This window comes from Pseudorasbora parva, chromosome 9 (genome assembly GCF_024679245.1).
Source record: "Pseudorasbora parva isolate DD20220531a chromosome 9, ASM2467924v1, whole genome shotgun sequence".
NCBI lineage: Eukaryota > Metazoa > Chordata > Actinopteri > Cypriniformes > Gobionidae > Pseudorasbora > Pseudorasbora parva.
The window spans coordinates 23,246,157-23,272,506 of record NC_090180.1 but is presented as its reverse complement, the minus strand read 5'-3'; the positions used below and the strand labels follow the sequence as shown (position 1 = coordinate 23,272,506).

Genomic DNA, 26,350 nt, shown 5'->3' with positions numbered 1-26,350 from the left:
TAAATGTTTAGCCATGTTGCACTTTGTGCAAAGCTGATGAATATAATCGAATATAGCCGATATCTCAAAATGACTGTAGTTTGAGATTTAGGCTATATTCGATTATTGTGTTTATTGTATCAATTATTCAAATGATTCTGACAGTTTTTGCCTTTAAAATGACTGGGGAAAAAGTTTCCCAATCAACCTGAATTCACACTATACTCTTTGAAATCAATTACAGTGCATTATATTGCTTGAAACCCCAAATAGTATAACATTATTCATGAATTATTCAAAGTTATTTGTCATTGTAAAAAAAAAAAAAAAAAAAAGCTACTTTTTGATCGTAACTTGCTAGCTAACTACTTTTTCAAAATTGTAGCTTGAATGTAACTTAACTACTTTAACTTCAGAGTAGCTACCCCAACACTGGTTTTCGCTTCGGTGAGTAATGTAGCCAATCACAGACATGTTTGTAGACTTCTACAACACAGTTGGCCAATCACAGGTGTTGAATTTGGACTTACTTTTTGAGTGTTTGTCCAGGTGCTGAGTTCAGTTAACACACATGTCAGTCTTCTGTAAGTGCAGAAATTGTGAAAATAAGAGATTCATTGTATACCAACTTTCAATAAATTGTGTTTATTGAATGAGTGGCAGCTTTTAGTGAATATAAAGTATATTACCACTACTACAAGCTTCAAAACACTGACCCATCTGCATATGCGGGGTTCACTCGAAAAATGTGATGAATGACATTTATAAACATTCATGTTGAAATCAGGCTCATAAAAATGTCAGGAAAACACGATTCCTGGCTGCATGTCATTATCCATGGATCACTGAATCTTTGGTAGGTTGTAAGGATTGTTTGCTCTACTCATGTTTTCCTCTATTAAATCCAGTGAGGCAGCCGCTCTTCTGCCACTCAAGTGACGTCGATGCATTCCCTCTATTGTCTAACTCTGCCCTCCTTGTTTACTGATTATTGGTTAATTTGCCCCACCTGTCTTCTCTCGGTACTCTCTTTTGTTTGCTCCCTATTTAGTCTCCTTGTGTCTGCAGTCTTGGGCTGGATGGCTGTTGAACATACCTCATGTTTCCCTGCTCGTCGTTATCGTTGTTAATGAAACTAATGGGGCTATCAAATGTGTGTAAAATCAATTATTTAGACATAGGCTGGAGAGGCAATATTATTATTACTATAAAACTGGAAATTGGCAAGGTTTAACTGGGCAGAGGGCAACCATAAAATGCAAGTAGTCAACCATGGTTGACAACCATAAAATGCAAGTAGGCTTATGTTCACGCCCCGTTTATTACGGGTTTACCGAGGCGATCAAAGCTGAAACAGTGTTAGTGCTGTGAGACGCATTTATGTAGGAGCATTTTACAGATACTGATGAATTTCATGTGTTCACCTTGATAATAAAACATTACCATGATGTGTGTGTGTAATTATTTCTTTAGACAAGGACAGAAGATCAGACCAGCTTTAAAAAGTTTTTTTTTTTTTTTCCGATCCGATACTTCTATAATACATAAAAAAAGAATAAAGAACAGTGAAAAAACGAACCAGGATGTTCTTTATTTTTTTATTTTATTCACCTTATTTTAACATTCAACAACTCTAACAAACAGAGCACTTCTGTGAGGTAGCTTGAACAATCAAGTAATAAATAACATAAATTCTTCACTTTTGGATTTTAGTGCAACAGCAAATATAAAAAAGTCCGGGACCGGAGTTGAGCAGAGCAGAAAGTACAATGGTGATATCAAAAGCACTCCCATACTCTCACAGATGCAGAACAATTAATTATGTTGGTGTGAAATAAACAGTTATGGCAATTAAATTAAATTAAATTAAATAATCTACTCCCAAAAAAAGTCTGTTAGTGCCTCAGTGACAACTTCACTCAGAGAAGACGTCGATCTCAGCTGTCAATCATGACATCACACAGCTGTTTTTATAGCATCAAATAACTAACTAAAACTTTTTAAAAAAACAAAGACTTGAAATGAAATCATTGTGACGATAACTGCCTACAATGACATAAACTAACTTTGGGGAAAAAATATTTGAAGTGTGTGGCGGAGGGGGCGTGGTTTCGCGAGGTCTGTAGCGGGAGAGAAGGTATGGGACAGAGCGGGGAGTAAGTAGGTCAAGTGCAAATGATTAACTCCTGTGTCTAATTGCAGTAATTGGCATGGAGAGACAGCACAAAAGCCGCTGCGTGAGGAGAGAGAGGGAGAGAGAGCCTGGACTGGGACTAGACACAGCCTGAGCCTGAGCCTGAGCCTGAACGAGGAAATAATTTCTGAGCTGTGAGAGTTTTGAGAGGAGTTTTACGCCCTCGTGCGTGTTTATGTTTACCAGTTGCATTGTGAAAATAAAAGTTTCTAGTCCCAGTCATACCGACCCCGCCTTCTTCCTTCCCCACAAGAAAGATAAGAGCCACAAACCTCATTACACTGGTGCCGAAACCCAGGAGGGAAGAAGAACGGCACCGCCGTTATGGAGACCCCGTCAAGAACCCCACTTGCGGACCTGGTACAATCGCTCGCCGGTCTTCATCAGGAAACGCATCAAGATCTGCGGGCCGTAAGGGAGGAGCAGAACAAGAGGTTCGAGGTGCTCCTCCAGGCCCAGCATGAAGACCGCGAGCTGTTCCGGAGCTGGATGGACCGGGAGATTCGGGCCATCCCCTCCCGCACCACCGACTCGGCGGCCGCCGTACCACTGAGCAAAATGGGGCCTCAAGATGATCCGGAGGCCTTCGTGGATCTCTTTGAGCGGACCGCCGAGCTCCGGGGATGGCCAGTCCAGAATCTCCTGGACTATAAAGACCTGAGGCGGGCGATTCTCCAGCGGGTCGGCCGGACCCCGGAACAACATCGCCAGCGGTTCCGGACCCTGGCCCTCGAAGAGTCCGGTCGGCCCTTCGTCTTCGCCCAACAGCTCCGGGACTCATGCCGCAAGTGGCTGATGGCCGGCAACAGCGACGTCGCGGAAGTCATCGATCGAGTGGTACTGGAGCAGTTCGTCGCGCGGCTTCCCCGGGAGACCGCGCAGTGGGTCCAGTGCCACCGCCCGGCGTCGCTGGATCAGGCCATCCAATTGGCGGAGGACCAGATGGTGGCGTGCGGCGGGGTCGGCGAGCCCTTACCAGCGGCATCTCTCTCTCTCTCTTCTCTATCTCTCTCTTCCCCTGTCTCTACCCCGCCCCTCTCTAAACCTGTCCCCCTTCCTAGGTCCAGAGGTGGGCTGTCGCCCCGGCCAGCGCCACGCTGGAGGACGGGGGGCGCGGCCGAGACTCCAGCCACTCCCAGGCCAGCGCCTAGGGGCGGGGCCACCGACCACCTCCCCGCTTCCGCATCCCAGCCTCTCTCTCCACGCCAATTGTCTGACCTACTTCCAGCCACTAGGGTGGCGGGGAAGTCTGGGCCGGCTTGTTGGCGCTGCCAAGGGCATTTCATTGACCGGTGTCCCGTTATGGAGGTGGGGACGCTGATCCGGGTCCCCGATGCGCCACAAGCCGCCCCCGATCAAGCTGGCCTGTACCAGATACCAGTGAGTATCAAGGGGGGTACGTATCAGGCTTTGGTGGATTCAGGTTGCAACCAGACCTCGATACATCAAAGCCTGATCCATCCTAGGGCATTGGGTAATAGCCGCATGGTTAAGGTGAGGTGTGTGCATGGGGAAGTGGTGAACTATCCGTTGGTGCCCGTGGATATTCAATTTCGGGGACAAACGCATAGTGTGGAGGTAGCAGTTAACCCGCACCTCCGGCATCCGGTAATTTTGGGAACGAATTGGCCTGCATTTAATAAATTATTGGAACACTTGTGTACGGATGCCTCTTGGGGGAAGGGGGGAGGGAAGGTGACGACGGTGCAGGTGGGGGGGGGGGGGATTCGGGACCTCCGGGAAACCTTCAGGGGGAACAGAGTGGTCTGAGTGGTCCCATTCTCTCGGACCATAATGACTTTCCCCTGGAGCAGTCCCGGGACGAGACGCTCAAAAACGCGTTCAATCAGGTCCGGTCCATCGACGGCCACCTCCTCCATCCAGACCGGCCGCTCACCTATCCACATTTTTCAGTGATAAGAGACCGGTTGTATCGGGTGACCCAAGACGCCCAGTCAAAGCAGGATACAACCCAGTTGTTAGTACCAAAAAGCCGCCGGGAAATGCTTTTCCAGGCGGCTCATGTGAATCCAATGTGCGGGCACTTAGGACAAACGGCAACATTAAACCGTCTAATGGCCCGTTTTTTTTGGCCGGGCATTCACGAGACTGTACGCAGGTGGTGTGCGTCGTGTCGGGAATGTCAGTTGGTGAACCCACCGGCCACCCCAAAAGCACCATTGTGCCCCCTTCCGCTGATGGAGGTCCCCTTTGCGGGAATTGGGATGGACCTCATCGGGCCATTAGAGCGGTCAGCACGGGGACATCGCTTTGCATTAGTCCTGGTGGACTATGCAACGCGATATCCCGAGGCAGTTCCGCTCCGCACTATTTCGGCGAAAAGTGTAGCGGGTGCGCTGTTCTCTTTAATCTCCCGGGTGGGAATTCCGAAAGAAATTCTCACCGATCAAGGCACGGCGTTTATGTCACGGACAATCCGCGAACTCTACGAATTGTTGGGCATTAAATCGATTCGCACCAGCGTCTATCACCCACAAACAGACGGGCTGGTGGAACGCTTTAATCGCACGTTGAAAGCCATGATTCGTAAGTTTGTGCACGAGGATGGCTCCCCGGCCTGAGTCGGGCGGTGGGGGTATGTGGCGGAGGGGGCGTGGTTTCGCGAGGTCTGTAGCGGGAGAGAAGGTATGGGACAGAGCGGGGAGTAAGTAGGTCAAGTGCAAATGATTAACTCCTGTGTCTAATTGCAGTAATCGGCGTGGAGAGACAGCACAAAAGCCGCTGCGTGAGGAGAGAGAGGGAGAGAGAGCCTGGACTGGGACTAGACACAGCCTGAGCCTGAGCCTGAGCCTGAACGAGGAAATAATTTCTGAGCTGTGAGAGTTTTGAGAGACGGAGTTTTACGCCCTCGTGCGTGTTTATGTTTACCAGTTGCATTGTGAAAATAAAAGTTTCTAGTCCCAGTCATACCGACCCCGCCTTCTTCCTTCCCCACAAGAAAGATAAGAGCCACAAACCTCATTACAAAGTGTAATTTGATTGAAGTGTAATTAATAGGGGTGTCCCCGACTAAGGATTTACACATTCGAATCAGAATTTTTGAATCTCTCTATGGTCGACCGAATCATCTATGTGTGTGTAAACCATAGACCGGAAAAAATAAACGCGGTTGGGAAGGGCAGGACACTAGTCAGCAGGAGGCTAAGACTATTTTTATTATACTTTACACACGACACACAGCCACCACTTTTAATAAAGTGATCAAAACTAGGCTACACTACACATTTGTAAATTAACCGTTCTCTCATAACATTTAAAAGCCGCAATCGAAACACAGAACATCACAAATATATAAAAGAAGATTTTGATAAATAAACCTAAAAAAAATACCTGCCTAGAGAAGAAAAGAACACTTTGAGTGCGTTTATATGCACGTTCTTAAGCCGATTGTGCCTAAAGGGGGTCGCACACCAGATTGAAGCTTGGCGCCGTGTCTCGGGTATCTCACACCAGGCAGACGTGGACATTATATAGGCTACGCGCGAGCTCAATTTTGAATCGACTTCTGACAGAAGAGCTGCACGATGAGTGTATCGTGTAGCACAGGGTGAAATCAGTATGTACATTCACGATTTGAGGGAAATATACATTTAATCGCCGTGGACAGGCGTCGAATGCCGCCGTCGGTGTGTGTTCAAATTTTAAAGGCGTGGCGCATTAAAGGGGCAATCGCTCAACAAAGCAAAAGGTCTTTATAACACTAATATTGAGCACCCCCATATTGCCAAAAAACACCCGCGAAGAGGGGTCACCCCTAGTAATTAACAATGCTTTTCAGGTTTTTAAAGGTCTTGACATTAGTTTTTAGGTAGAGAAATTCAATAAAGTAGGCTAATCAAATGTAAAATAGCTGCATATTTAACTGTTTAAATTAAAGACTAATCCTTACAAAAGCGATTCAATCAAGAGCAGTGAGTGATTCCTTATTTTTTGTTTGACATTAAACAGAAAGCAGTAAAGGCGACTGCCCCTTTAAGACCTAATGGAAGGCTCTGCGTCGTCTTTCTCGACTGTATAAAGTCCTCTTAAGGCATAATCAGACTATGTCTGCTTGGATACTCATCAAGATGGACATGTTGACATACTCTTTGTGTGAGTTGGTCCGTTTAAGCTCAAGACTTGAAAGAGAAATCAATATTTGCATGCTGTGAGGCGAGTGCGCGCTTTCGGATGATGCAGAGACGCGCGTTCTCATTCACTTCTTCTGGCGAATATACCCGGGTGATGACTGTGAAAATGACTGCTCATATTCAACAATACGGCAGCACTCGTATGAATTGAACACAGTTTACACAGATAGACCGTTTTGCCCATGTTTTCCTTTTATTAGTGCTGTTGTAATGTATCACTGAGGAGCCAGCACGTGTATCCATCTACAGAAACATACATAAAGCATTATTTTCAAGCTACAACCCATATTATTGATGCGTCATCAGATGTGAGATGAACCGCGGTGCCAGTGCGCACCTTTTACATGGCACCCCTGCTCACCTCACCCCAGAATATACATATATATCCGAGTCCTGATCGGGATGTAACGTCCGATTCCGATAGAGTCTGAAATCACGTGATCGGGCCCGATTTCCGGTCATGTGATTTGATCGGGACATCCCTAGCAAAATCCTTTCTGAACCAGTCAGGCTGAAGCATCAGACATCATCAGTGACGTCATTGGTCTAAACAATACAAGCCTCGATACACGCTTCACTGAAAGCTTGCAGGATCTCTTGACACACACTTCAAAGTCTCTGCAGAGAATGTAACATCACTAGTTGTCGTTGTCAAGATTAAATCTTGTTTTCCCCCTTGAGGTAGTTTTTGTTTATCTTGTTTTATTTGATTAAATAAAGCCCATTCCTCTCTCCTTTTCCTTCAACAAACCCTGACAGATATACTCTGTCAGTTTAAATCTATACTAAAAACCCATCTCTTTACTATGGCACACACATAGAACATTTTTAACTTGTCAGCCGGAACCGGGAACACTTCCCATAACACCTGATGTACTTGTTACATAAAAAGAGTGACATCTACGCTAATGTTAGTCTCTCTGTTTATCCTGAGGTTTACTGCAGTCGGCCGGATCCAAGCCATATCCAGATCAAAGGGTAGGCTTGCGCCCAGACATGACCAACGAATCCCTGGAGTATCTGCTGAGACCGTGTCAATTAGTGTCTTCTCTGACTTTGCCTCGCCTACATGTCATCCAGATCTTTCGAATATTCCTATTTAATAATTGTTAACTCGACACATCATCCTAAATAAACTAGTAGATCTAAGTAACTAAATATCCAAATAAAATTAATTACTAAATTAACTGTATCAACTATATTACTGATCTGCACACATATTGCCACTATAAATATGACACATTGAAAAGAGATAACACAGTTTTCTCCAGAACGACTGAACAGCCGAATGGAATTTTGTTGCAATATTTTCCTGTTTAACACTGTGAAGCTGCTTTGAAACAATCGGCATTGTAAAAGCGCTATATAAATAAAGGTGACTTGACTTGACTAATATTTGTTGTCTCAATACTTTGGAGTTGTTTGTTTGTGTTCATCATATTTCTTTACTTGTTCTGAAGATAATTGGTGTGTTTTATTGTTATGATACATCATTCGTGTTATGGTTAGTTTAATAGTTGTTGTATTTTGATTTTCATGTGTGCCCGTTCTGTTGAATTTAAAAGGGGGGTTGTAACACGTGCCATATTGTCGACCCCTCTGTGGTTTTATCTACGCTTTCTCCTCCTAATCAGTTCTCATCACTAGATACTAACAGTTCTACAGATGCTTTTTTGTTCTACTCTAACAGCTTGTTTAGACAACTTTTGCACCATTTTGTCCAGGCCAGCCCAATCACCCCCTTTTATCTGATGTTCTCCGCAAGCACTGTTCTAAACTCTAAGAGGAAGTGACACAAATCAAAAGATCTTCTCTTTTTATCAGTCACTCCTCTCTTAATTCTCTGCAAATCTCTCCGCTGCTAAATTTACATACTACCACAACAAAATAAACAATACTTTTGACTTAAAAATAAAATAAAAAATCAAATCATTTTCCTCTTCTTCTTTGTTCTCCTCCTCCCCTTCTTCCTCAACTTCAACAACTGAAGACTTTGCCACAGTCTTCATAAATAAAATAACAAACTTCACACCAGAAACTGACAAACACATCATAACAGAAAACACACAAACTCTCCTCTCTCTGCTCTCAGAGGCAGAATCTTTCAAAATCACCCTATAATCCTATCCTCACTCGTCTACTTCAAGCCATTTCTTCTTCACTTGTACCTTCTTGTACCTGCACTCACTCACATCATCAACACCTCTCTTCACACCGGTACCTTTCCCACAGCATTCAAGCAGGCTCTGATTACCCCACTGCTTAAGAAATTCACTCCAAATAGAAAATTCTCATTTCTAGAAAATTACAGGCCGGTATCCCTTCTTCCATTTATTGCTAAAACACTCGAACGAGTCATTTTCAATCAAGTGTCTTCCTTTCTTGACTTCCTTTCAGAACAACCCTGTGGACAACAACCAGTCTGGTTTCAAAAGCGGCCCTGCTGAGACTGCCCTTCTCTCGGTTGCTGAAGCTCTGAGACTGGCAAGAGCAGCTTTCAAATCCTCAGTACTCATCTTGCTGTATCTGTCTGATGCATTTGACACAGCTAAGGGGATAGTTCACAAAAATAAATGCTTATCTGCTTACCCCCAGTGCATCCAAGATATAGGTAACTTAGTTTCTTCAGTAGAACACAAATCAAGATTTTTAACCTTTGCAGTGTGGCAGTCGTATAATGCATGTGAATGGTAGCAAAATCTATGACAGTAAAAACATAATTAAGTCATTAATTCAGAAAAACAGAGCAAAAACCTTTTATTCATAAAAAATGATCTCATAATTCTGAGATAATTAACTTGTTAATTCAGAAAAAAAGAGTCGATTTTTTTCTCTCAAGTGAATGCAATAAGCTTCCGTACTAATGTGAATGACTGATGTAACATTAAAGTTTGCAAAAAAAAAAAAAAATAATAATAATAATAATAATAAAATAATAATAATAATAATAATTATATATATATATATATATATATATATATATATATATATATATATATATATATATATATATATATATATATATATATATATATATATATATATATATATATTTTTTTTTTTTTTTTTTTTTTTCTCCATCCTTTATCTTTACTCAAAGTAGTAAGAATGACTGGACTCTATTATGAGTTAGTTGGTTAATCAGATACCTACAAAATATGAAACACAATAAACACTTAGTAGAGCACAGCGTCTTCTTGACATGATACCATCCAGAATCGGATACGGCTTGGTTTTTAATTATTAATTTTTTTTTTTTAAAGGATTTGTTTAATTGACTTATTGACTCTTACTTTTGATATACAGTGCACTTTCAGATTTAAAACATTGCAGGATGTTTTCTTTTAGTTGCAAATATGTTACACACAGTCATAAATGATCATTTTCAAAAATCCATAATAGGGGCAGTCTTACAAGCCAAAAAGAGTGCACATCACACCTAAAAAACTTGCACCGATTGCCAATTGCCGCTCAGTCTGTAGCTATTTTCAAGAAACTGCTGAAGATGTATCTTTTTCAGCAACACTTGATCCATTAATACTGACACTATTCTCTATCTATTTATGAAATAACAAATACAATATGTGTACTGTGGTAGACCACTTTGTACTAAACAACCAGTTCAGGGAAAAGTCCTGTTTGTTCCAAACGTTCCATAACTTTTTTGTAGCCTTTCTCAGATCTGTCCCTTGACACAACCCATATAGAAATGTTATGTGTATATGAAATATCAATATATGCGATAAAGCAAAGCAAAACATATATGAAATCTATTAGAAACTTGAACAATTCCATATATTGACATATAAATTTATCCCTATATGTTTATGTATGTATAATACATACTTTTGACATATATGTCTCATATATGAAATATCCTAATATGCTCATATACAGTAAAAAAATAAATGCCCAGCTATAATAAAAATTAAATAAATGCACATAAGCACATCTAAGAAATTCCATATATTGACATAGCTCTATATTCCACATATTATGTATGTTTAAATTATATAGGTGACAAATCACTATCACTGTCAAATGTCGTAGAGTCTTAGTATAGATTTTTTGTATAAAACAAAATAAAACATAAAGGATTCAGAGGTTAAAGGGATAGTTCACCCAAAAATGCAAATTGTCATCATTTACTCACCCTCATGTTGTTCCAGACCTGTATGAGTTTCTTTCTTCTGCTGAACACAAAATAAGATATTTGGAAGAATGTTTATAACCAAGCAGAAAGAACAACCATTGTATTTTTTACCCTACTAGTGAATGGTTGTTCTATTGGCTTTGTTACAAAACTTCTTCTTTCGGCTGTTCCCTTCAGGGGTCACCACAGCAAATCATCTGCCTCCATCCAGTCCTATCCTCTGTATTCTCTTCTCTCAGACCGACTACCTTTATGTCCTCCTTCACTACATCCATAAACCTCCTCTTTGGTCTTCCTCTTGACCTCCTGCCTGGCAGCTCTAACCTCAGCATCCTTTTACCAATATATTCCCTCTCCCTCCTCTGAACATGTCCAAACCATCTCAACCTGGCCTCTCTAACTTCGTCTCCAAAACATCTCACATGTGCTGTCCCTCTGATGTACTCATTCCTGATCCTATCCATCCTCGTCACTCCCAAAGAGAACCTCAACATCTTCAGCAACGCTACCTCTAGCTCTTCCTCCTGTCTTTTCCTCAGTGCAACTGTCTCCAAACCATACATAATTTTCATAACATAGCTGGTCTCACTACTGTTGTGTACACCTTTCCTTTCATTCTTGCTGGTACTCTTTTATCACACAACAGACACTTTTCTTCACCCATTCCAACCTGCCTGCACACGCTTCTTCACCTCTTTTCCACACTCCCCATTGCTCTGGACTGTTGACCCTAAGTACTTAAAATCCTGCACCTTCTTTACCTCTTCTCCCTGTAACCTCACTGTTCCACTTGGTTCTCTCTCATTCACACACATGTATTCTGTCTTGCTGCAACTAACCTTCATTTCTCTCCTCTCCAGAGCAAACCTCCACCTCTCTAGACTTTCCTCCACCTGCTCCCTGCTCTCACTACAGATCACAATGTCATCCGCATCCGGATGACATGGACAAACATCATAGTCCATGGAGATTCCTGTCTGACCTCATCTGTCAGCCTGTCCATCACCACTGCAAACAAGAAAGGGCTCAGAGCCAATCCTTGATGCAGTCCCACACTCTCAGAAAAAAAAGGTACAGTACTGTCACTGGGGAGAAATCCTAAGGTACAAAAGGTCCATCTTTGTACCTTACTCACCCCTAAATGGTACATATCAGTCCCTTAAAAGGTACATATCAGTACTTTAAGAGTGTGTATTAGTATTTTAAAGGTATATAGTAGTACCTTAAAGGTACATATTAGTACCTTTTCGGTTTTGTACCTTAGGGTACCGCCCAGCAATGTACCTTTTTTCCTGACAGTGCACCTTCACCGTGAAGTCCTCTGTTTCACCCACGGCCAGGGCCGGCTCTAGCTCTTTGGTTGCCCTAGGTGAGATGGAGTTTTATCATCTCTAATTCAGCACGTCTACACAGCAAAAAACATGTTGGGAGATTTATCACCACGGGTGTTAAAATGATCACTTTCCGGGTGAACATACAGGTCCATCTATGCTAGTGTTAAAACAACACTGACGAAAGTGTTCGTTATACAAACACTATGTTAGTGTTTCTTTTTAGTCACTCAAGGTGTTGAGAAATGTATTACTCATAAGTACCCAAAAATTTACACATTTATTTGAATATTTATTGCAATTGTAATATATCAATTCCATTACATTTATGTATTTGGCAGACACTTTTATCCAATGCGACTTACACTGCATTCAATACCATTTTTAATAAAAAAAAAAACATTTTTGTCAGTTCTTGCTTTCGCCGGGAATCGCTACAGTAAAGCCATTGTTGTCACACATACAATTGAATAAAACAATTTATTGTTATACTCCAATGCTATAATATCTTACCATGATAAATCTCTACTGCGTTTCAAACAAGATTAAACAAAGAAACATTCCTCAAGTAATGTTTTAATTGAAAAAATACAAAAATTCAACATTGTATATCTTAAATCAACCTTAATGTTAAAAAACTGTCTGGTTTGTAATTCATTCTGATAAAAAATACTATTCCTTTATAAATTAATACATTTACATTTGGCAGATGATTTTATCCAAAGCGACTTACATAGCATTCAATGTACGCATTTTTACATTTTGTCAGTTCTTGCTTTCCCAATTAATCGATCCCACGATCTTGGCGTTGATAGCGCTCCTCAAAATGATCCAAACACATAGTATCGGTCCTGTTAAAGAGACAAATTTGGTTAAAACAAACACATTAAAAAAATCTAAGATATAAAGTTTCAAACATCTTCAATCAACAAGCAGAGATACTTACATAGCCTGTCTTCCTTTCAGGATCGTTTAGGTTTGTAGAGTAAAAATGCCAAGGGCATACATAGATTGTGGCCTTAAGTGGTTTCCTTCTGCAATAATAAACAATATTCCATGAAACAAAAATCCTCCAAAGCAGAAAGCAAACTAAAAGACTCAAAATAATCAGGTCACTTTGTGTTTTACTTCAGGTTATTTTTATACCAACACATAGCAAGAAAACGTTATATTCAAAACATAAGCACTACTGTTACAGATTTACAATGCTACAACTAGAAAAGGCTAGAACTAAGTTGTACAGAAAAAATCGCGCATGGAAGGGCACTAATGCATGTCTGCTCAACTAATACAAAATAAGACGAAAAATGTCAAATAGTACGAGTGTGCAATGTCGTGGAATGTATACGCCAAAACTCATTTCGGCGGGCATATGATATGCACTTTATGGCGTATATATGACACGCTCTCTTGGGTAGGTTTAGGGTAGTGGGGTGGGGGGGTTCGTATGTATAATACGCTATAAATTGCGTATTATATGCACGCAAAAAACAGCGTATCATATGCAGGCCAAAATGAGTTTTGGCGTATACATTCCACGACATTGCACACTCGTACTCGATCTTGAGTTTCTATATATTGACTGAAGCAGTTCATGAAGAAAAGCGTGTCCTACGATGTTTTCGACATTTTGGAGCGCTGTACAGAATGGTCGGCGTATGTTATCAAAGTACCACGAGAAGATTGCTAGAACACACAGCATTTCACTCGCAAAATGTTGCAGGCCGATCAGTATGCTCTGGACCGTGCTATCCGTGGGTGCTCGGCCAGGGATCGAGCCCCGGCGTCACACAAGAAAAAAAAATTAAGAGCAATTAATTCATTCGATTAACGTCTGCTTTCTCATTTGAATGACATTTCAAAACACCAGAATTAACTCGTAGTTACGGGGTGAAAGATATAAACGGTCTTATAAAGGTTGGAAGCCCTAAAGATACTTAACGTTATGCCAAATGAGAAGAAATAACTATCCAAGTCCAGTGAGTTAAAATGACACATAATGTTAATGCTGCTACATTATTACAAAATTAGTACAACGAAATTAAGTCACTTACGTAAATCTCGTCCTCCATTAACGAATTTAGTGTGTTAGTGGGGGTTAATCAGTTATGTTAAACTGAATGGCGGATCAAAAGCGCGCTAAATATAAACTGAGGTAAAAAAAAAAAAAAAAAAAACGCGAACAGAGTTAAGTCAACCACATCGGCTGCGTTACTCATTATACAAGCTCATTAATAAATCACAAGTTGATAAGATAATAATACTATACTATACCTTGTCCTTGTAACCGTTGTGTGTGCAGGGAAATCCATAAAGATGGAGAGACCTAAGGGTGAGCTGGGAAATTTAAAATGCTCTGCACATGCGCAGATGTTGATTGTTAACACCCAAAGGAAACACTGTGCTTTATCACCCAAAGGAAACACTGTGCTTTATCACTAAACAAGTGATAAAGCATATAATATTTGTAAATTAACACCAGATTTTATCACTAGATGCCCAACACCAGGTTTTTATCCCCCAGTAATTTGCTGTGTGTTTACCTAGGCCTACCCCTAACCGAGAAGCTCTTATTATTAAACACGTTAGACGCTTTATTTCATCTTTTCTAATATTTTCTCACTTTTTATTGAAAATAAGTCTTTCCGATCTGATATGTGATGGGAAAAGGAAATAGTGTTGCAAAAGGCGGATTCAAACCTCTGATCGATTTGCGTCAAAACTTGATGCCATGCGACTTACCCCTACACTACAGCCACTGTAGAGAATTTGGTGATTTCCATAATTTTGTCTGGCTCAATCAATCTTTAAGTAGCCTAAAACACAGCATATGCAAGGGATAATCCACGGCTTGCCATCCATTAAAGGATTTTAATGCACGGCGTAGAGGCGAAGAACCGCCCAACGCGAAGCGGAGGTTGGTTGCCTCTAGGTCGTGCATTAAAATCCTTTAATGCATGGCTAGCCGTGGATTATCCCGCTTATACCATGGTTATTTGCCAAGTCAAAAACAAGTCAAAGCTGTAACTGATGTTTTTTATGAGACGGGGTAAAAAGACGGTTGTTTTCTTAAGTTACGGCTCGTTAGTTCTAGCACACCGTCACTTTAAATAAAGTAGAGCCATCGAAATGTTTTGATATGAACACATTATCACATTTATTTAAATTCATTATTAAAAGAGAGAGACAGAGAACTGAAAGAGAAATATCAGAGAGAGAGAGAGAGAGAGAGAGAGAGAGAGAGAGAGAGAGAGAGAGAGAGAGAGAGAGAGAGAGAGAGAAGGCCCCTCGAAGAGACCGCCAGGGAAAAAGAGAGACCGAGCAAAAGTTGCAGTCTTCTTTTATCTATCCCTTGACCATGTGACTGAAACCCTGAGACATTCAAACTGACCAATCAGACCAAACTTCCCCCACTGTACTACAGGTGTGGCACCATTTGGCCTACAGGCCCTCAACATCTCTTTGTCTTTAGGAATCCCAAACGGCCCCACTGATTAGACAGACGGGGGTGGAAAACAATAAAACAAATGTCTTTGTTTAATTTCGAAGTCTGGAGAAGTCCATTGTGCTCTTGTTATGGAGAAGGCAAGGGTTGCACTGACGAAGCTAACAACAATCCCAAGGCTGGAACTCTCAGCTGCGGTCTTGACCACAAGGTCAAGTGTTCTGTTAAGGAGAGAAATGGAGATTGAAAATCTACAGGAATACTTTTGGACCGATTCCAAGGTCGTCCTTGGTTACATTAACAATGATGAAAAGAGATTTTATGTATTCGTAGCCAATCGGATCCAGCAGATCAAATCAAGCACAGAACCACGTCAGTGGCAATATGTTGCCTCAGAAAATAACCCAGCTGACCATGCCTCTCGTGGACTCATGGCAAAGGAGCTTGGAGAGTCTAACTGGTTCAAGGGACCTATTTTCTTGTGGCAAAGGGACCTCCCTAAGGAAGAAGAGTTTAAGGTGAGAGAACTTAATAAGGATGATCAAGAAATCAAAAGAGCACAAGTTCACACAATGAAAGCAAAAGAGGAAAGGTCCCTATCAGACCGACTTCACAAGTTTTCAGATTGGAAAAGAGTCGCAAGAGCCATAGCAAGACGTAAGCGTCTTGCAAAAGAGGTGAAAGGTCTTAAAACAAGATTCAATGAAGTTACGACGCTTGAAGAAAGGATGGAGGCTGAACAATTTATAATCCATGAAGTTCAAGAAGAAGCGTTCAGTGATGAAATCAGAGTTCTAAAACAAAAAAGGTACAAAAGAACAAGTCAACCAAACTGTACAAATTGAACTTTTTCATGGACAGCTAAGATATCATGAGGGTGGGAGGGAGATTGACACAAGCAACACTCCACCCTCATGTCAAACACCCAGCTATCCTCCCCAAAGGACATCATGTGTCTCGATTGTTGATAAAGCACTATCATGAGAAGGTGAAGCATCGAGGTCGTGGAATGACCATCAATGAACTACGCTCCAGTGGGATTTGGATCCTGGGGTGTAGTTGTGAGGTGTCATCATTTATTTTCAAGTGCATCAAATGCAGAAAGTTCAGAAAATGTAATCAAGAACAAAAAATGGCCGACCTCCCCCCAGAGAGGATGGAAGCTAACCCTTTATTTACCTATAGTGGAACGGACTTTTTCAGGCCATTTTATGTTAAAGATGGAAGGAAAGAACTGAAGAGGTATGGGCTTCTATTCACCTGCATGTGTTCACGTGCCATCCACATTGAGGTATTGGATGACCTTTCCTCTGATGCTTTCCTAAATGCGTCACACTGTTTTATTGCCATAAGATGCAATGCAAGTCAACTACGAAGTGATCTAGGCACAAACTTTGTTGGTGCACGGAATGAATTCCAAGAATTAATGAAAGGAATGGAGCAAGAATGCGTAAAAGAGTTGGGATGTAACTTTGTCATGAACCCACCTGTTTCCAGTCACATGGGCGGCGTCTGGCGTCTCCATTCTAGAGCAGTCTGTGGGAAGATTAGACAGCTCTTCATTAAGAACATTCTTATATGAAGTGATGGCTATAGTGAACAGTCGACCATTGACCACTGAATATCTCAATGATCCATTAGGACCTGAACCTCTAACTCCAAACCATATATTGATCGTCAATAAACGCACCACCGTCTAGTGAATTTGTAAGGGAAGATCTCTATCTTCAGAAAAGATGGAAAAGAGTATTTCTTGTCCAATGAATTTTGGACCAGGTGGAGAAAAGAGTATTTGCTGAACCTGCAGCAGAGGAGCAAATGGAACAAAGACAGGAGAAATGCTAAAGTGAATAACATTATTGTTATGCTGTTGCAAGATGATGGTGCACCAAGAAATCAGTAAAAGCTGGCGAAGGTAGTTGAAGTCTTCCAAGGAGCTGACGGAAGAGTCAGAAAACTCAAACTGCTCCTTAGTGACAACACTAGACAGTAAAGGCACACACTCAAATAGGCCAGTTTACTTAGAAAGGTCAATACACAAAACTGTACTATTGCTTGAGGCTGAATAAGTAGGTTAGCTCTTCAATGACATGGTATATTTGTGTTTTTGCATAAATGTTCTGTTAACAATGTTTTTTTTTTTTTTTTGTGAATCACACATTGTGTGATGGTGGGAGTGTAAATGCAGCCGTTTTGAGTTTTTTTTGAAATGCGTACATGCTTTTATTTTGACATGACGAAAACCAGAAGTAGCGTCGGTTAGCAAAGGTAAGTTCAGTAAACGAAACGCAGAGGCAAAAGCTCACATGTAGCAGTGATGTTATCTGCTATTTTTTGTTTCTTTATTATTACTCCATGCTTCGTAGTGTTTGCCTCAACTGTGTGTAAGCTGAAAAATCATATATTGTTGATTGTGAAGATTGCTTCTGGGAAATGAGTCTGCCGTTGGTTGAGAAGCAGGCTAAAGTGGTCAGTATTACTCTGTATTCTTTATTAGCATTAACAACAGTGCTAAGCCATGCTATTTATGTAATGTTTGTAGTATTTGATGCTGTCTTTTATTTTGTCTACCTGAACTTTTAGTTCTACGGTGTTAATAAACAGCTGTAAATGGAACCGGAGTCTCGCATTCAATCAATGGGCGGCACACTAAATATATAATGTTATGTTTATTAACTGAAAGGTAAACTTCTAAGAACCTGAGGCTTAAACGCGGGCTAGTTATTTTTATTTTGTATTATTAAACATTTACTTACAGAATACAAAAGAGAACGTGGGCTGGTGAGAGATTTCTTGTTTGTCACGATGACGTCTAAAGCCCTGGCCAAAGGATGTAGTCCCTTTTAGCAACTTGTTAGCAACCACCGTTTTTAAGACACAATAAAGTTTAAAAAAATCACAAGAAGGTTATAACTAGTCTGTTTTATGTCATATATCAAAACGTGAAAATATTTAGAGGCTTTGTTAACCACAGACCTTATTTCAGGCGATTTAGCAAAACCCATTCAAAAAACCCACAGACTTTAGAACGAGGGGACCGGAAGTGCTTAAATGCTAACCACTTCTGTGTTTTGGCCTACAAAGTGACGTCATAACTTTGGCACTCTGTTGTGTGCCTCTCATCTCTTCCCCCCTGATTTCCATTTTTTTTCATCAGAGAACATAACTTTGGACCACTCAGCAGTCCTTTTTGTCTTTAGCCAAGGCGAGACGCTTCTGATGCTGTCTGTTGTTCAAGAGTGGCTTGACACAGGAATGCGACAGCTATATGTATACGCATGTGCGTAGTGTAATATATTACACTGTGAGAGTGTTTTTTGAATATTTTATTACAAGAATCTTTCATATTGTGCCTTTAAGTGGTTTTAATGAGCTCAGCTTGTGACTAAAAGTTTGCCATAAACAGATGTTCCTGTCACCACTGGAGCTAACGCCCAGTTTCTCCAAGGCAATATGACTTTTGATTGACATTAATGAGGACAAGATCAGCAAATTGCTAAGGGTATGCAAAGACAGCTCAAGGCATTTCTGACACTTCAGTATAATCCTAAAATAATAAGGCTAAATTATTTTACACAAGCGGTGCACGTTAATTTTACAATGTGCCTGTAGACTTCATTTACGTGAACAAGTGTTTCTTCAAATTTACTCTACAAATAATAAGTAAATTCATGGATTCTAGTCTCACAGACCACATCATTGCTAGGCTCTTCAAAAGGTCTAAAGCCCGGGATACACTGCACAATTTTAGCAATCCTATAAGATAATTACAAATCACACTGTGTGACAGGATCTATTAAACTTGGGTACAACATGCATTTACAATGATGACACATATTGACTCGAAATCTATGATGCAAGTTTATATAGAAGAATAAAACGTCAACAGCATGTGCTAGTGGTGAACAAAAAGACCATGGAAGAATTACCCTTTGGAAGCTGTATTTTTTAAATGTGCTGAAAAAAGGACATGGTGAAAGACGAAGGGAAAAGGTAAGCATTTTTAAGTTTTAGCTCCATGGCATGTTGATGTAATGTCACACGTAGGCCGTAGCAGCAAACACTATGCGATGATCATGCTGAAATTCTGACACAGTCAGAAAATAATTGTAGGCTATCTTTGGTCTCAAGACTGGGACAACAGCCGTCTTTGAGCCTCTCTCATTGTATGACATAGGACCACCGATTAGGAGCTATGATTACAGAAATAGTCATGATTGTGTTTCAAGATGGCAAACTTTTATCTGAGACAGCCGAAAATCGTGCAGTGTATCCCGGGCTTAGGGAACAAGCGAAACTACCCTTATTAAGTTTTATGTTAGAATGTGGTCTCGTCCCGTTCTTCGCGATTCCATCTTTCAAAGCCTGTGTCGGTCTCTCTAGAGGTTTTTTGACTTTCCCTCATTCGGTTGGGGTTTTTGGGTGTAATGGCAAAATAAATGATATAGACATATTAGTTCAAAATCACATTCAGTTTTACTGATACCAATTAATACATTTTGTTCTGATCTTCACAACAGTTAATGACAAGCACCTCATGGTCTCAGCTGGCCTTCGAATGCCCCTTACTATCTTTCCCTTTAGGGTGCTTTCTGGCATTCAAACGGCTTTTGGGTGAGCGGTATAGAGGAACCTTTCTTTGTGGCAGACTGCTGTATCACTGTCTGGACTCTCTGCCCCTACAAAACACAGCTCCCCCCAACACAATTAGTCTGATTGCCTCACACAGACACCCGTTTAACTCTCATACACACCTCACATGAACCCCACCAACTTATTTTGGGCAGGGTCCGAGTGTCTACAATGAAAACCCTGGCTTAGGCTGTCCTGCGTCAGGCCACACAGGATCTTACCTGTCATTGGGTGATCACCTCGTGCCCACTCCCCGCTTGAGATCTTTGACCCTCAACAGGATCAGTGTTTTTGGAGCTTTGGGGAAAGTGCATTCAAGAGTCACTAGAGCCGTTTGGTCTGCTTACTATTGGTAAAACATGGAGACAGGTTAATTACAACACAACTTAATCACTAAAATCCATTATACTTCTTCAAACCTGCAACATAGCAGTGCTTAGAATTACACTCACTGCATCTAGCCATAACAATTTAAAGTTCTGTGACCAATTAAGGCCATCAGTTCTGTACATGGTGGTGGCTAAGAGTAGACACGGAAGTTACTGGTCATATAACACATTAGTCTCAAATTTCAGTTCATTTAAAAGTCTATATTTGAAAAACATTGCATTGTTTCATCATGAATATTTATCATTGCCCTCTCAATGGCAATTGTTTATTTTTAGCAAATCATTGTCTCTATGATTTTTTTAACTGCTGCCCTGTGCCTTTATCTTGTGACACTGGCCCAAATATCAGATTTGAGCTGATTTGGAATGAGAGAGACTCCGAGGCCTTCAGGGCTGGCAAAATGCATTCTCATAAACGTTTCACTCTTCACACTAGCTCAGTGTAAGATCTGGCTAGGAATTAAAATTGTTTTCAAATTAAGACTTCTTTTTCCTTCTTATTCTATCCTTAGACTAAAATCTCATTTTCAAATAATCATAATTTTATATTTGTATGAATCTATCAATTTCCACTCCATATTGAGTCTCTGTTCCTCAAGTTAGGCCACAGCACCAGTCAGAAATGAAATGGTGGGGGCAGATTCAGGTAAGCGAATTGTTTTATTAGCTCAGCACAAGCTTATCTTTTGAAACCAAAACTTCAAACTCAAAACTCTGGTTTCCAACATATTAACCTACCTACCTATAGTTATTTCCACAACAACCAGTATTCCAATAAGCATCATCAGAGTTTTGCAAATGTGAGAAGAGCAAGAACATATTTATTATCATTTTTTGTTTTGCTTGTCATTTAAACTCTCTACAAAATCATATTCTTACAACATGTTTTATCGTCTTTAATTTTACCTCATTATTAAAATTATCACAGCTCCTTCCTTCCCAAAAATAATTACATTTATTAACCTTATTGCTATTTCATATTTCATTTTCTTAGACAGAGTGTTAATCTCATCTCTGTTTCTTTCTCTTTACTGGGTTTCATTACAGAATTTAGTCTGGTGGCTTCATTTTCCACATTTTCAACACCTTATGGGTGCATGTACACAGTTACGTGTAAAATGGTCCTGCTGACCACAATTAAAACCCTCTCTGTATTTCAAGAACCTTGCATTTGTTTTGATGTTTTTTCCCCCAATCTGGTTTCCGGTCTTTAAGGCGGTGCCTAAAGCGGCAGAGCTCTGGTCCAATAAAACATACAATGCCTTGCAATTAATTGTATCTTGCATCTGCTTTTTCCAAAAACAAATATCACATTTGGTTTTCCAATTATATGATCCCTCAGTTACTGGGATTTTCCCTCCGGGGTTAAATGACACCCCAGCCATTTTAAAATCCATGAATAAGCTCTAACATTAGAATTGGAATTTCTCTTGTTCTCAATTCATTTATAGCCTGTTAAGTTGCTGTTTACTTTTCATAAACAGTATTAAAACATTGCTGCCCATTTCCTTAATAAGTTCTGCTTATTTCTTAAAAATTGTGGGCTTCAGAGCAGAGCTGCTTACAGCATTTGCTCTCTATAGTCTCAATCTTTTACCGGACTGATCACGTTACTGATCATGTCACTCAAATTGTTAGCTCTAAATTAGTTAACGCAAATTGTTATCCATAGGTTAATCAAAGTTCATACTCACCAGTGATCTTTAAACAGCGGTGGCTTCTATGTGACGAGACAATGCTTTCACTTTCCCTGTATCTGCTTCACATAGAACATTTTACGTTTCTCACACACATTTCCCACAACAGCTCTTTGATTTATCTCCCCTCTTCAACAGACTCTCAGTCTGGTTACACACAGCATTCCCTCTTCCGGGAATCATAATCAAATTATTTTTACTTCCCTATACCTTGTATGCATTTTTTTTTGCCAAATAATTTATCATTTGTCAAAATACCGGTGTATATTCTGCTAGCTTGCGTTGAGATTTCCCCATATTGATAGTCTGTCTCTGTGATCTTTCACTTGCACGCTATTAATCTGTAGAACATCTCTCACAGATCTGATCCTTCATCCAGGACAGACAGATCAGACGCTTTTTCAAGTGCCCTCTATGTGATCTCAATTTGTCCCGGATTTCTTAACCCCTTAGTTTCTTCCTCGGATATGAATTCCCCAAAACTCGTTCCAAGTTTAAATCCTCAAATATCAATCCTTCCCAACTAATGTAGTCTCAATCCTCCCAGAAATATCTTAATCACTGGCATGATTTCAATCCTCCCGAATTTCTTAACCACTTGCGTGGTCTCAATTCTCCCAAAACTTCTTGATCACGTTCCATGATCTCAGTTTTCCCAGAATATCTTAGTCATGATGATCACAGAGTCAGACTCTCACTATGGTTTTCTCTTTTACCATTAAGGTTTCCTTAAATCTTTTGACCCAAATTCTCAAACCAAGTTCTCAAATTAAACTCTCATTTAAACACTTTAAAATTCCCCTGAATTTTAAGTTTGTTTCTTACCAGGAGCGTCCTGTTGCCACCTCGGGTTTGTGTTCTCTGATTCCAGTGGTCGGAACCTCCGGAACCCCCTGAGCGGTTGGCCGTTCTCCCTCAATCATGTCGAGGTAAGGCTGTGACTCTAACGTCCAGGATGATCAGTCACCATCCGCTCATGGGGTCCAGACGGCACATCCAAGGAATCCCACTATCTGACACCAAACTGTAATGGCAAAATAATTAACTCCGTCGCTTCACTGAATAAGAGACAAACATTAGCCAATTATAATTATAAAGGTTTATTTAATAAAAAAGGTTTCTTGCAAGAAAGAGGCACGGTTGTTGCAACCACAAGGCCACACCAAGCGTGCACTGAAGTCATAACAGAAGTGATAATCTCTTATACTGTTGGCAGCATCCTCCCCCCTCAGTACATTTCCCTACAGGCCGTTGTTTAAGTCAGAATGTCACATAGGCCATATATCTGATCACACACACCCCATATACGTTACATACAGCACGTATCTTCCATGGTCAAACCCGTCAGTTTAAGATATAATCAGACAAGAGGAGTCTCCCTCCAACATCAGGCCAGATGGTCCAAGATCTTTGACCTCTGCATGACTAGGCATGACTGTGCATGCCGCTGCATAAACTCATGGTCGTATCAAGTTTTTCCCATAGCATGGGTCAGTCAGCACGCACAGCATTTTACATTGTGTTCCCATACGCAATTCGAGGAAGCTCTCGAAAGGGAACGTACTCGGTTACTTTCGTAACCTCGGTTCCCTGAGAGAGGGAACAAGTATTGCGTTCTGCGCCTTGTTCGTGCTTCTCAGGTATCACTTCAGTCGATTTTTAAAACCTGATACCTATGGCGAATCAGGGTCTTATATAGCCTCCTGTATGCTAATATAAGCCCCTTTTTCGGCGGTCTATCTGGAGCGCCCCCATTGGTTTGTTCCTCTCAGCCGCCTCACCATAGGTTCCTGCAGCTGCCGTGGCTGCTCGCGCCGGGCTATTGCCGTGCAACTGCACTGCGCTTAACATAGATACCTTTATTAATAAAGTTTTGCTTCATATTCTCGAGAAAAGGAGTTTTTTCCCATACACTATACTCGTTCCCTCTCTCAGGGAACCGAGGTTACGAAAGTAACCGAGTACGTTGTATTAGCCTGACGTGGTCATACTCAATTCTAGTCAGAATATGAGTCTGAAACTGATCCATTGGGCTGTGATTATGGGGTGTGTTTCAACCAAACCAGGAAAGACCTCAAATGGGGGACAGCAGTGTGTTACAGAGCTTGCGCCGCGCGGACATGTCATCTGTGCGGTTGACTCTTCAGCGCAGTGCGGACGTGTTTACTAGTGCTACCCAATGGGCAGCATGGCGCAAACCATAAATGCACTCAAATATACAATAAAGAAACCCCTCATTCCTTATAAACATTGGTTCTCTGCTGAAGTTTAATTGTTTTTCCCTACAGTAGACAAATGAAATCAGGATGAAATGCATTTTGTTTTGTTTATTATCTTGAAAAGTCAAGTCAACAGTGTTGTGCGTTGATACTGAATTGCACGCTATATGGAAATATCCTCCTGGTAATTATATTAGAGAGTTTATATGTTCAGGTAATTAATCTTATTAGCCTATTGTATGAAGTTTGCATTCAGCTATCATTGTAGACTGTAATACTTTAAGCTTTTTATATCTGAATTATATATTCAGATATAAAAATAAATTGATTTTTTTAATATATATATATATATATATATATATATATATATATATATATATATATATATATATATATATATATATATATATTGACATCAAAGTAATTGAAGTTTCTGCTTTGTGCAGCTCTTTCCTTATAGCCTATATACAGTTCAGTATATGCACAACAGTATTCACTTGTAACACTATTAAAGATAATTTAATTTGTATTCTAGGGAAAAAGTTAAAATTGTTTCTTCAATGTGCCTATAGCCATGTTACCTCACACATTTACATTAAATAGAGGTTGGGGCGGCAGTGGCTCAGTGGTTCATGTAGGTTGTCTACAAACCAGAAGTTGGTGGTTCAATCCCCGGTTTCACCTGACCAAGTGTCGAGGTGTCCATGAGCAAGACACCTAACCCCAGCTGCTCCCGACGAGCTGCGCCTTACATGGCTGACATCGCCGTCGGTGTATGAATGGGTGAATGTGAGGCAAAAATGTAAAGCGCTTTGGATAAAAGCGCTATATAAATGCAGTCCATAAATGCAGTCCATTTAGTTTATGGGTAAAATATAAATTAATAATAAATGTGAAATATAAATGCACCAAATAAACTTGTATCTGTTTAAATTGTTTAATGCAGCGCTGGTGAGGATTAGTTCCTTAGACAGTGAAAAAAATTTGATTAATTCGCGCCACGCTGCCCATTGGGTATTGCTATTAAACACGTCCTCGCTGCGCGGCTCGGCCTATTGAACAGTGTTGTCAGATTTGGGATCAGTTTGCCGGTTTTCAAAAAAAAAGATAGATTAAAGATGAGATCGGAGCTTTTCAGATGCACAGAACCAAATGTACAGCTGTCATTAAATCAGTTATTGCGCCATATTTTAGAGAACAACTTCGGCAGGACATTTGTGACTCACCATACTCCTTGTACTTGGACGAAAAAACCAACATTACTGTAAACAAGTTACTTTGCATATGTGTAAAATATCGTTCAAAGAAACTCAATCGGTTTGTGAGCACTTACCTGGGACTTGTCGAACTTTTGGACCCTGATGCTAATGAGATTGTGGATGCTATCATCGGCTTTCTGCAAGCTAACACACTGGATATAGCAAACATGGTTGGCATAGCAACAGACGGAGCAAGCGTAATGGTGGGGAGGCATCATTCCGTGTATACGCTGCTCAAATAGAAACAGCCTAATATACAATTAAAGGGTTAATTCAGCGATTAGCATATGGCCTTGTATCAGTAGAAACCCTGGAGTATATTCAAATGATTGTGCTTTCCCCCCTCATATCCCCCTGAGACATTTTATTTCTGGAAAAAATCCTCCTATGATGGAAATTGACGATATTTGCATCATAGGAGGAATGTTTGGAATAAGGCTAAAGACTGCAGCCAGCAGAGGGAGCCATTTCCGCATGTTTTGAAACCGCGCATGGGGGATGGAGATCACACTCAGAGCTCAGCTGGCAGCTACAGGCACTCATTTAAATGGAGCTATGGTGAGCAATGTAAGTCTTTTAACTTCTCAAATTAATTTTTATGAAAGTTAAGCTTGCAAAGGCATGAACTGAAACGCGGCAGAGTGAACTCGCGTTGTGAATGTATGCCGCGAGTGTAGTCACGATTACCTCAGCTCTCATCACGAGAGCTCATCAGCTCGTTTATCTCACTCTTGCAGTTAGTGCTCAGTGCTCTGATACTCGCGCGGTGACTCACTCATTATATTGAACAGACACGTTCAGTTTTTAATTGTAGTGTCTTCAACTCAGTCACAGTAATCCAGTAGATGGCTTTGGGAATGGCCTTACAGGGAAGCGAAGCATTCTGGGAATTGTAGTCTTC

General features: G+C 40.7%; 1 protein-coding gene across 1 annotated transcript; it reads left to right on the top strand.

Annotated features, from left to right (window-relative positions):
* Positions 1 to 2,334: 2,334 nt before the first annotated feature.
* LOC137089603 (uncharacterized) lies at positions 2,335 to 5,094 on the top strand. The gene is made up of 2 exons (XM_067453191.1): positions 2,335 to 3,553; positions 4,885 to 5,094. Exons 1-2 carry the CDS (start codon positions 2,498 to 2,500, stop codon positions 4,885 to 4,887), a joined length of 1,059 nt encoding a protein of 352 aa, XP_067309292.1. The 5' UTR covers positions 2,335 to 2,497; the 3' UTR covers positions 4,888 to 5,094.
* Positions 5,095 to 26,350: the final 21,256 nt, after the last annotated feature.